The sequence below is a fragment of the Chionomys nivalis genome, chromosome 20 (genome assembly GCF_950005125.1).
Source record: "Chionomys nivalis chromosome 20, mChiNiv1.1, whole genome shotgun sequence".
Classification (NCBI taxonomy): Eukaryota; Metazoa; Chordata; class Mammalia; order Rodentia; family Cricetidae; genus Chionomys; species Chionomys nivalis.
In genome coordinates, this window is record NC_080105.1 from 29,931,064 (window position 1) to 29,943,614 (window position 12,551).

Here is a 12,551-nt window from a genome sequence, read left to right on the forward strand (position 1 = left end):
GGGACCCGCCTTTACTTTGCTCCCCGGGGCCCGCGAGGTCCCTGGTGAGGTCATCGAGGGCCAGACTCCCAGCAGAGGGCTCGGAGGGCGCCGCGGGCCCCGGACACGCCCCGGACACACTCTCAGGGCTTTTTGCACACTTCCCCACCGCCGGGAACCGCCAAGGCACGGGGCGCGGCGTGGGGGGTAGTTTCTGTGCCCTCGCTGTTTGTTGGGACTTCTTCCCAGGACAGCATTCCCCACCCTTTCCTCTCGAAAGTCTTGCGGTTTCCCTAGAAGACGGAAGGAGGTCAAGAAGCTTGCAGACTTTTCTTTTGCCATCTTTCTCGTCCCGAAACTCGAAATCCCCAAAGGGTCTGGCCGAAAGGAGAGATAACTCGGGGTGGAGAGGAGGGAGAGAGCAGTGCATTCCTTCGCCCTCCCGCCTCCCACCTGGTCTCGCCGCTCTCCTCCCCTCCCCTCCCCCAAGCGCCCTGCAGCCCCGCGTCCCGCCGCGGCCACCCCGGCAGCTGCAGGGTTAAGCTCAGGAATGTGGCGGCGAGGAATGTGCATGCAGATGAGGCGAGCGCGGGGCGGACCGGAGGCGGGGCGTATGCTAATCGCACGCAAATGAGGAGGCCAGTCGCCGCCGGGCCGTTGCACCGCGGAGCTTCCCGGATCCGAGCCCAGACGGCGTCGGCCGGGGCAGCCTGGGCGCCGCGACCCTCGGCGGACACAGGGGGACGGGGAGGAGGAGGAGGAAGAGGCGGAGGCAGCGGCGGCAAGGAGGAGGAGGGCTCGCTCGCCTGTTCCGAAGCAGACATGGTGGACTGATCCCCGGCAGGACTGAGAGCAGGGATTCCCGAGGCTTCCCCGCGCGTGGCCCGCTGCGCGTCCCGCGCCCTGCACGCCCCTCTCCGGTGCCCGCCTTCCCGCCGCGCCCAGCGCCCTGTCCCTATGGAGGCTCCGCTCGCCAGCGAGGCCGCCGACCATGCCTAGGAGGGCCGGGAGCGGGCAGCTGCCGCTACCCCGGGGCTGGGAGGAGGCCAGGGACTACGACGGCAAGGTTTTCTACATCGACCACAACACCAGGAGGACCAGCTGGATCGACCCCCGGGACAGGTGGGAAGCCGGGCCCCGGCCGGGCGCGGGGACCCGCCTCGGAAGTGCGGCGGCGGCTGTTGTCTGGGAGACCTGGCGGGCGCGGGGGGCGTGGGGCGTCGCCGGCCTTGCACCCCTGAGGTCCCTGGGGTAGGCGCGGGACTGCCGGCCTAAGCGTGGCTGTGCCTATCTGTCCGCCAGGCGCCCCTTCTTGGGCCCCATTGCCCACTGCCTTCCCCACGCCCCTCCGGGACTTGTAGACACTCCCTGCCCCCAAGGGAAGGGCTGGATTGGTGCTCTGGGCTGACACCCGGAGTCCAGTTAACCGGCTCAGGGTGGGGGATACTTGAGTCCTCTTTAGACCTCCCGTGCGCTTTAAAGTTGGTCAGAGGGAGGCAGAGGGCACCTTTCGACCTCTGCAAGGCACTCTGGGCTCGGGGCCTCCCGGAGGCCTAAGTGCACAGTGAGCAACTAGCCATCTGGGCCACCTGTGGCATCTCTCCAGCCATCCTTGGCTCCTGAGCTTTGACTGCAAGCTTTTGCGAGGGCTCACCCCCATCCATGCCCTAGGTCCGGAACATGAAGAGGGGCCCCACTCCTGGCAAAACCTTCGTAGCTTTGCCCCTCGGATTTTAAGCACATTGTTTGGGAGTTTTGCTTTTTACTGTTATTCCTCACCCGATAGCTTGCTCAGATTTTCTTGTTGAAGTGGAATGAGCACTGGTACAGAACTGGGCTAAGGGGAGCCCAGACTTGAGCTGAGCTTGAGTTCGCACAGGTCTCTCAATTTACAAGCGTTTTGCTCCTACCTGGAGATCTGAAGCAGACAGACTCATGATGTTTTGTGGGACCTCCCAAAATGTTGTCCCCCAACTTACATTTTACTCTGAGGAGGAGCATTTCTTAGAATTAAAGGTGTTAGAAGGCCACTAGGAGGGCGCAGTATGGTGTCACACATCTGTATAAACTCAGCACGTGTGAGGTAGGAGGAGGATCCTGAGTTCAAGACCAGGCTGAGTTATGGGAGACCCTATCTCAGAAAAAGAAAAAAAAAATTACTAAGGAACACTATTACTTGTAAATTTGAAAACTCTATTCCTTTTTTATTTATTTTATATTTTTAGACCCTCATACTGCATGTAGCTCAGGCTGGCTGACTTGGAACTCATTGTGTAACAGGCTGCTTCCAAACTCACAGCGATCCCCCTGCCTCAGCCTCCTAGTTGCCGGAATTACAGGCGCCGGCCACCATGCCAGGTTAGTTCCTCGTTGTAAATTTATTATATCCTTAAGGATGCCCCTGTCATTTGAAGTTTTATCATTTCTGAAAAGTGTTACTGATTTTTTATGCATTGTGGTCCAAGGGGGGGGGTTATAAAGCCTTTTCGGGTGCTTTTCTGTTACACAGCCCTCCCGGCTTAGTTTGAACCGGAAATGTTTTTCTACTTGATGCTCCCAATTGCTCTTTTCCGAGGACTATTGTATTTGAAAGCTATTAAAGAGCCGTTATAAGAAAGTCCCGGACAGCATAAGTTTGTGGAATAATCCTTGTTAAATTATCCATGAAGATATGGGTTTAGGTTTCCCTCCTGCTGGGAAAGACACCTGTGCCCAGGCCCCACCTCCTCACAGCCCCATGGGCCATTGCTGGCCCGATGAAAGTTGAGGTCCTTCACTCCCTGCATAGGAGTTGCCGTAAACCTCAGGCCCCAAGCCTGCTACTTCTCTGTTGCACTTTGAAACTACTTAACAGATAGTTAATGTCGGTGCCGATGCTGTGCACACAGCAGCGGTTTGTGAGGCAGCTGTATAAATATTTGACTTTTACAGTTGTGCGTGCGGCCGCTCTCTCCGCTCTCGGATACTCGGAGTTTCAGGTTAACTGCAGCCGAAGCTGCAGCACGTGCTTGTACTTTCTAGGCATTTTACACCCGCTGCTGCCTCAGCTCACAAATGTCTCGTCACTGCCTCTCGTCTCCTAAAGAGGATTCTAAGAATGTGCAGCGGCTGGGTGAAGAGAGTGGAAAGCGAAGTTTTATGGCTGGGCTTCTTTCACAGGCCCGGCACGCTGCTTGCGTTCAGCTGGAAAGGGGGACCCAAGTACTATGCTGGCGACAAACAGTTTTGACTAAGTTGACTTCTCTTTTCCTGTTTTCCTCGCAGCTGTTAGACCTTTAATTACTTGGGGATACACATTTGAATTACTTGGGATTTTGGTATGAGAACTTTAAAAGACGTTCTGTGAATTGAGCCACTGTGACATGTTCTGTTTTCATGTAACTGAATAGGAAGCAGCGAGCCTTCCTACTTAGTGTTAGAACTGCTTAGAGTAGATACTTGGAGTCATCACTAACTCTTGTTAATTTTGCTACACAGCAAACATGGACAGAGAGATGTTACCCTGGCCAGTAGGGAATTCATGGATTCTTCTGCATGATCAGATTGCAAATCCTGAAAGAAAAAAGAAAAATGACTTGAGATACAGGATTCTTGGCGGTTTGGGATCTTTAAAGTCACTGAATTAAAGTGGTTGGAATGAGTTTGTCATCGTTATTGTTATTTTTATTCCGTTAAGAGTGAGGATTTTGCTCCTGATAGTTCATCAGAATTCATCTAGTATTTCTGGTTGGACAGAGAATTATGCTGAGTGCATGGGAGGAGGCTGGGATTTCACAGCAACTTAAGTTCATTCAAGGAATACTGGAGCTAAAAAACATGGGACCCTGTTTTTGGGTGCTTTAAGGCTTTGGAGCTTGGTCACATGATGCAGACATGCATCCCACATGATCTTGGGATAGACTAGACCTTTTACCACTCTGTCATGTACTAAGTTGAGCTGAGGTTCTGCATTGACTCTAAAATGTGAATGTCACATCCTCCTAGGGATCTTCCCCAGCTCATGATTAGGACCTAGCCAGATAGTATTATTATTTGTTCCATGAGTGTGTAGTACCCTTGGAGGCCAGAAGAGGGCACTGGGGTCTCCTGGGGTTGGAGTTGCGGATACTTGAGAGCTGCTGAGTGAGTGCTGGGCATTGACCCCTGCCTGGGCTCCCTCGACGAGCAGCCAGTGCACTTAACTGTTGAGCCATCTCTCCAGCCCTCTGCTAACAACTTAACTCAGGGGAACCCTGATAACCGTAGAGGCCACAGCACATTTACGAGGCTCTGTGGAGGTGATGTCATTTTATTCTCCCTTCACTTCTCTGAGGTAGGGTTTTCTTACCTCACAATGATCAAGAGGAACCAGAATCAGAGAAGCTACTGGTCAAGTGTGGAGTCAGGATCTGGTACTAGACAATGTCACTCCCTAGAGCAGGGGTTCTCAACCTTCCTAATGCTATGACCCTTTAATACAGGGTCTCATGTTGTGGTGACTCCCAACCATAGAATTATTTTCATTGCTTTTCATAACTTTAAATTTTCTACTCTTACGAATTGTAATGTAAATGCTTGTATTTTCAGATGGTCTTAGGTGACCCCTGTGAAAGGGGTCAACCCTCAAGGGGGTCGAGACCCACAGGTTGAGAACCACTGCTGTCAAGCTTTTACCCAGTTAGTTGGCTTCTTGGAGGCTTTGCTTCCTAAGGATGTTATTTTGTGAGTTCTCTCTCCTGTTCCCCTCTTATTTGTTCACCATGAACAGTCTTTGACCACACCAGTTGGTATTTATGGTGGACCATAGATCACGGCCAAATGGGCCGGTATCTTAAAGCACTGCCTTCAACACAGGAGAAACGATGGGAAGGGCTCGTGGCCTCTTGAGTAGAGGGCCAAGCGAGCAGGCATCAGGGGTTTGCATTACTTCTTGTCCTTGTGCTGGATGCTAGCCAGAAATACAATAATTTTGTCCAGCGAAGCTTACAGGTTGCCACACAGAGCAATTTTATGTTAAGACCGATGGACCCTACCCTGTAACTTTTTGCCTAGGGTTAGATTTAGAGCAATTTGTAGTTTCCAAGTGAAGAGAGGCTTGCGTGGTGGTTGGAACATGAATGGAGGAGGAAGGAGCGGGCTGAACGCATCGCTGACGTCAGAGCAGCCTGCGTCTTTCCAGTCTCAGGTGGCACATGCTTAGGATCCCAGAACTCTGAATCTCCGTTCCTTTCAAATCAGAGCAAGTAAATGGACTGACCCATGGCTAACTTGTAAATTTAATTCCGTGTTACTGCCTTGTGTGTCCTTTGTGTGTGGTAGATGTGAACTGCATGTTGCTCGGGTCAGATAACTGAAGGCTAAGATCAATGAAAGAATGTAATTCGAGACTCTCCTATTTTAGTTTCTTATCAGGCTTTCAAAAAAAAAAATAATAATAATACCCTGAGCTACCAACAACCAGAGACAATCAATTTTCCAGTTGGATTAGAACTAATGAGAGAAGTGAGCTGCTGCATTTCGAAGGATAATATAAATATGTGAATTACTTATGAGAGCAGAAAACCCACCGTCAGCTCCAGCACTCTTAATCGTACTGCCGCGGTCATGAGTTGCTGCATATTGTCCCTTCCCAGCAGCCTCAGTGCCTGCATGCCAAGTGATGCTGGGAGTTAGCCGAGTGATTATGGTGTTTGAAGTTGTGGCGGGGTTGTGAAAAGCCTTTGGTTTTTAATCACTTGAGGAAGTGTTAAACCAAACTATGATGTCTCCTAGAATCCCCATAGAAGTGTTTCTAGTTCTCAGCAGTTCGCTACTGTGCTTGCCAGAGTGAGCGGTAGTTGCTTGGCATATTTGAATGACTAAGGTTTCTTGTGTGACTTTAATGGTCTGCAGTTTACAGTTTAATTCTGCTGTAAGATTCAGGACAATAGTTGGTTTTTCAAGAAAGACTGGTATTTATAAACACGTTATTTGTTTTGAGCTGCAAATTGCTAAGTTGTCAGCTACAGCCAGCCATGGTGACATGTGGTATTTAAAGTTAATGAGAGGAAGCCTGGTACACTGGGAAGGGTGGGAGCTGCCTGCAGGCCCTGCTCTGCCTTGCAAGTGGCGCTTTCTTCCTTTTCTTGGTAAAATCCTATAGAAAAGGAGGCTTTTTGCCTAGGGGTGTGACCACTTCATCTTGCTGATGTGGGAGTTGGTGATCCTGTGTGTCTGTCACCTCGTATGTTGGCTTGAAACCAACATTTGTCCTGGAAGCCTGAAGTAGAGATTATTTTTATGGTATGCAGGTAGCTCAACCAAGGTTTAGTTTGGTAAGTTAACAAATACTAGACACCTATCAGATATATTTTATTATTATTACCACTGCTATTACTGTATTTATTTTGGAAACAGTCTCTAGCCTAGGTTGGCATTCGGCTTTCTGTGTGGTTCTGAAGGTTCTGCTTCCACTTCCAAGTCAGAAGAAGATGGTGACGATGTTGTGTGTGTATGTATGTGGGTGTGGTGTGCATGTATGTATGTGTTAGTTGTATGTGCACTTGTATATTTATCTGCATGTGTGTGAAGAGCTCAAGTTGATGTTGAATATCTGCCTTCCTTGCTTTTTGCTTTACATATTGAGGCAGGGTCTCTGAACCCAGAATTTAGCAACTTCAGGTAGCCTAGCTAGCAACTCAACCCTTGGGAATCCTAAAGAGGTAGGCTCTAATGCCAGTGAAGGAATGAACTTGTCAGGAAGAATGAGGGCAAGCAGGTCAAGAATGGGCATGTCTGTATATAGGCTGCCATCAAAAGATGTGGGTCCAGATTTAAGGGGAACGTTCCACTTGAAAAGATATGGGTTTAGGGTGGGACTTCTCATCTCAAATGATTCAATCAAGAAAAAAAAAATCCTTCACTGGTGAATCCGGCTGCATTGGGTTTTAGTTAATTCCAGATGTAATCAAGTTGACAACCAAGAATAGCCATTATACCCTGTCTCCGCTTCCCCGAGCCCTAGGATTCTGGGTGGTCTCCATGTCTACCTGCTTTCATGTGGGTACTGGAAATCCAACCTCTGGTCCTCACATCTGCACAAATGCTTTTCACCCTCTGAGCTATCTCCCAAGGCCCTTTTATTTTCAAAAAAACTTTGAATTGTAATCTGTAACACACCACACACATGCACACACACTCACAGGCATGTGCACACAGTCTTAGATACCACTGTCCCAGTGTGGAAGTCGGAGGACAATGTTTGTAAGTTGGTTCTCTTCTTCCATTGTGGGAATGTACTATGATCATCAGGCTTGATTCTCTAGCATCTCATTGGTCCATTGGATTTTATTTGTGAGATGGAACCTTTGTAGCTCATGGCTGCTTTGACCTCTGGGTTTTGCTGCTTCACCTTCCCTAGTGCTGATAGTGCAGGTCCGCACCACCTTGCCCAGCCTTAGAAAACTTGTAAAAAGAATTGTGCGTAGTGATATGGGGAAAAAAAAGTAGCGCGAATTGTAATTGGTCTTAACAATAAAAACCCGGAACCAGGTATGGGGTAAATGCTGAAAGATCAGAGAGACAAAGGAACGAGCCATAGCCAACTCTTATATTGGTTACTTCTCAACCAAAAAAGGGCCAAGTCCAAAAGGTTGTGCCTAATTCACTTTCTATTCTAACTTAAATTACCAAAACTATCTTTTTTTTTTTTTTTTTTTGGTTTTTCGAGACAGGGTTTCTCTGTGGCTTTGGAGCCTGTCCTGGAACTAGCTCTGTAGACCAGGCTGGTCTCGAACTCACAGAGATCCGCCTGCCTCTGCCTCCCGAGTGCTGGGATTAAAGGCGTGTGCCACCATCGCCCGGCTTTTTTTTTTTTTTTTTGAGACAGGGTTTCTCTGTAGCTACGGAGCCTGTCCTGGAACTAGCTCTTGTAGACCAGGCTGGCCTCGAACTCACAAGGATCCGCCTGTCTCTGCCTCCCAAGTGCTGGGATTAAAGGCGTGCGCCACCACTGCCCGGCACCAAAACTATCTTTTAATCTCTCTCAACCTTATATACTTTATACCTCTTTAGTGACTTTTCTGAATTTGGTAACAAGGTAAACTATAACTCTAACTACAATTCCATCAGAGACCTGAGAAGGAAATAATACTACCTGAGTAAGCAGGGAGTGCAAGGAAGCAACTTCCAAAAAATGTGAGATATGACAGAAACAACTGGCTGGCTGCCTGGACAATCACCCAAAGTTCCCCTGCAACATTGGAGCATCCGTCTTTTGCCTACAGGCCTAACTATCTGACAGTTTTTTCTGTGAAGCAGGATATTCTGAAGGACTGTCCTACCTTGTTCTGGAAAAATTTGGCAATCACTTTCTTTTGTGCCCTGCTCCTCCAATTTGGACAGCATACTGTCCATAGTTGAGGAAAGGACACTTTTTGCCACACTGAAAGTAAATTCCCTATGGAGTTTCTTCGATGCCCATCATCTTCCCTGAAGTATGGTGCTGCCAGGAACAGACATGTCTCATTGTCATAAAAAAAAGAAAAGAACCTATGTTATTAAAGCATCTTAAATGCCATCTTCTATAGATCTCTGAAGCGTTTGAAGACAATCTATCTAAAATATATCTGTTTGATTTCAGAAACATACTAATATGACTACCAGTTTGATTGGAATGGCTAACTACTAACTTGCATTTCTTTATATTCTAATTAGTTGATAATAGTAACTTTCAAGGACTAGAAATGTGCATTGCATTGTTAAATGAGCTGTATAGGTACAACACTTTGAACAAGATTAGAAAATATATGTACAGTATGTTAACAAAATTAATCTCAAATTTGCATCAATATACAAAGATCCATATCAATGTGAAATATTTAAAACAGTTGCCTTTTAAAAGTAATAGAATAATCTATACTTTATAATCCTGCCATATCTATATGCTCCCTTTTTTCTTTTCAAAACAAGAACTCTGAATCTAATCTCTTTTGCTCAACTTTTTCCCTGACCATTACAACAACTTATAACCAACCACTCTAAACAATGACACATACTTATAACCCATTGAATGACCAAAAACCACTCACCCACCTCTTGGGAATGTGAGCATTGTGTAATTAAATTTATTTTCTATTATCTGGGGCGATGACATCTTTGGGGGGCCCTGTTGTCCAGTCTCTGTGCAATGGGAAAATGCAGAGTGTCTCAGGTCCTGGCTGGAGGAGTCTGTGAGGCTGGACCATCTCAGCTAGCCACCTCAAATTTGTCCTGAGTAGTTTTTACTCCAAAGCCCGTCTTTAGATGATGTTTGTCAACTTAGTGGTGTTATCATAGTCCTGGTGGAATTGTAGTTGTGGGGACCCATCCTCCTTTTGGAGACTTCAAAGGTCACTGTTAGGCATAGTCTTGGTTCACTGCAGAAAACTTAAACATTCTAAATGTCATATGCAACAGATCTCAAAGAGGTTAAAAAAATACTCTGTTATGTACTGCAGAGTAACGAAAACTAAACTCCTAGTTACGTGATAGAGATTTAAACCTGAAGTCATGTATAGGAAGATAATGAAGCCTTTTTCTAGAATTAGTTAGTATTCTATGTGACCATTAATATCATAACAAAAAATTTAATATATATTATTACATATTATAAATATGTTAATCTTATAAATTTGAGATGTTTATACCTTAAGAAAAGCCGTGAAAGAACCAAAATAAAAACAGAATTATAAGATTAGTGGCAATAAAATAGTCCCTTATTTTTGGTTTTTATCCTATCCCATATCAGGTGGCTCTTCTGACATGAAACGGAAATTCTGGATTTTACTTTAACAAGCATGCTTAGATTTAGAGATGGAGAGAGCCACACTCCAACTCCAAAGGCAACTTTAAGTTTTAACTGAATTGGGACTACAAAAAGACCATTTGCATTATATGTCTGTAGAGAAAAGTAGAAACAAACATTTGGGAAGATTTATGCAATTTTATCCTGTTGAAATGTGATATACTCATAGGTCAATTTACTTTTCCTTGGGGCATTTTTTTCTGGATGATTTGTTTTTTTTCTTCAGATGCCTCATTTGTCCAGTGGATACCTTTATTCTCCTGAAAAGACAAAAAGAAAACCCCCGCCCCAACCCTAACTTTGGGGAGGTTCCCTTTTGGGAAGTTATATCTGATCAAATGAGAAGCATTTTTTTTTTTTGGTTTTTCAAGACAGGGTTTCTTTGTAGCTTTGGAGCCTGTCCTGGAACTAGCTCCTGTAGACCAGGCTCACGAAGATCCGCCTGCCTCTGCCTCTTGAGTGCTGGGATTAAAGGTGGGCGACACTACTGCCCAGCTAGAGAAGCATTTGATAATCATATAAGTTAGTTTAGATTGTTCAAATCTAACCTTTATCAGTTTCAATGGTTTCTCCTAAAATTTTTGTTTTATTTTCTATAGCTGTTCTATCATCCAAAACAGTATGATTTCTTACAGTTGACATTAGGTTCTTTAATTGCTCTGGGAAGGAGTTTTCTCCAGAATGACAGGAAACAACTGAACTGAATTTGGCCTGGGGGGGGCCCTGTGAGCTTCAAGGTATTTCTCCTTCCATGGCAAAGGGTCACCTTGACTGTCCCTTGTTGATCTACATTCATTAGTCCAATGCCTGCCTTTGCCACACCTTCTATATAATCCAAAAGGGAGGGGTGTTGTTTGGATTATGCTTAGAAAAAGTGTTGTTTCTAGTTACGCACTGTTTACAGTCCCTTTTTAGGTGACCCTGTTTACAGTAATTGAAACACTTGACCTTTTGATTTTCCTTCAAACCCCTGGAAATCACCTCTCCCATCCAAGCATCAATCATGGTTATGAGAATTGGTATTGATTATCTCAGATCCAAGGGTGCTGATCTTGTCTTTAACAACCTAATTAATTACCTTTTTGCATTGTGCATTAGAATTTTCAGAAGTGAGAGATTCAATTACTATTATCTAACTTCTGAATTTGGTATCATTCTATTTACTGCTGAAGTCAATCTTTGTAAGAAATCAGTGAAGGTTTCCTTTGATCCCTCTATAACATTAGTAAATGACTCGATTTTCCTTCCTACTTCTTCAGTTCTGTCTCAAGCATTCAAAGCTGCTACACAGCATAAAGTCAGGGTGTGTTTATCATATAGATTACATCTGTACATTAGCATAATCTCCCTCTCTAAGAAGTTGTTCTTGGGAGATTTTCATACCTCTAGCCCTACTTCATCGTTCAATGTCTTAGTCTCTCTTTCTCTCTCTCTCTCTCTTCCTCCCTCCCTCCCTCCCTCCCTCCCTCCCTCCCTCCCTCCCTCCCTCCCTCCCTCCCTCCCTCTCTTTCTCTCAGTCTCCTCTTTCTGCCAGGTCTTCCATTGTAATTGAGGACCAGACTCCAAGACCCCTGTAACTAAGTCTCTTCAGTTTGAGAGACAGTTCTATTACAAGTTGACCATGAGTTTAACATCTGCTTCATAAAGGTGAATGCATGCCTCATGAGACTATCACTTCCTTGAGTCTCCTTAAATCTTAACATTTCCACAGGAGTCCATTCAGCTCTTGTGCAGCCTTGGGATATTTATAATATGGCATTTCCTATGAGGTTACTGGGTAAATTAAAGTTGGTTGTTTGAAAACCTTAGGCTGATTCACTCTAACCTTATAATGCAATGCTGAGATTGGTTTCCCTTTAAACTCCTCTGTCTGGTTCTGAGTATTTCTAGGATCTATTTTAATAAGTTTTTCTAAGCCCTGTACCTTGGCACTTTTATCAACCAGCTTTTTAAAGGATAAACCAAGAGTTATCAAACCAACAATAAAGATTGTCAAAATGATAATTAATGTTAGGTCAATTCCAGTTAAGTTGATTATCCCTTCATTTAATTGGTTCCAAATTTAAACTATGCATTGTGTAATCATGCAAAGACCAACTCTCTTCATTACAATAGTGTTTCCCATTTTTTAACATGGGAAAAAACCGCTCTCTTTTGACTAATTTCTCCCTTTAAGAATTCTCAGTTTGCCGGGCGATGGTGGCGCACGCCTTTAATCCCAGCACTCGGGAGGCAGAGGCAGGCGGATCTCTGTGAGTTCGAGACCAGCCTGGTCTACAGAGCTAGTTCCAGGACAGGCTCCAAAGCTACAGAGAAACCCTGTCTCGAAAAACCAAAAAAAAAAAAAAAAAAAAAGAATTCTCAGTTTTCTCACAAAATCTGCCGATAATGACGGTGAAATGTGAGGCTGTAGTGTGTCTGAGCAGAGGACACAGGCAATGAACAGCTCTAGGTATTAGCATGTAGCTGTGAGCTGAGTGTGTGGTGGTTTCATTAACAGCAGAAGCCTGAGTGGGTATCAAGGGGGCTGCTAGTGTGGCGGCAGCTGCTTAGTGTGGCGGCAGCTCAAGGAGGGATTTTGGGGGATGCACACAACCCTCAGGGGAGAGGGGGCTGTCTGTGCAGAAGAAGCAGGTGTAGCAAGAGTGTGTGGCAGGAGTTACCTGAAGGCAGAGCCAGCCAGTCTGGGGAGGGTAAGTCTGGCTGTGGCATTTGGAACCCAGGTACCTCTGGAGTTTGGGGCCTGTGGAGTCTACTGCAAAGAGGCTGT

The 12,551-nt window shown here is 45.8% G+C and overlaps 1 protein-coding gene across 1 annotated transcript in view; it reads left to right on the top strand.

Moving 5' to 3' along the window:
- Positions 1-641: 641 nt before the first annotated feature.
- Wwc2 (WW and C2 domain containing 2) overlaps positions 642-12,551 on the top strand; it is a 169,939-nt gene continuing 158,029 nt past the window's right edge. The window contains exon 1 of the mRNA XM_057752431.1: positions 642-1,101. Coding sequence (XP_057608414.1) covers positions 971-1,101 — 131 coding nt within the window. The 5' untranslated portion in view covers positions 642-970. The remainder of the gene's footprint in view (positions 1,102-12,551) is intronic.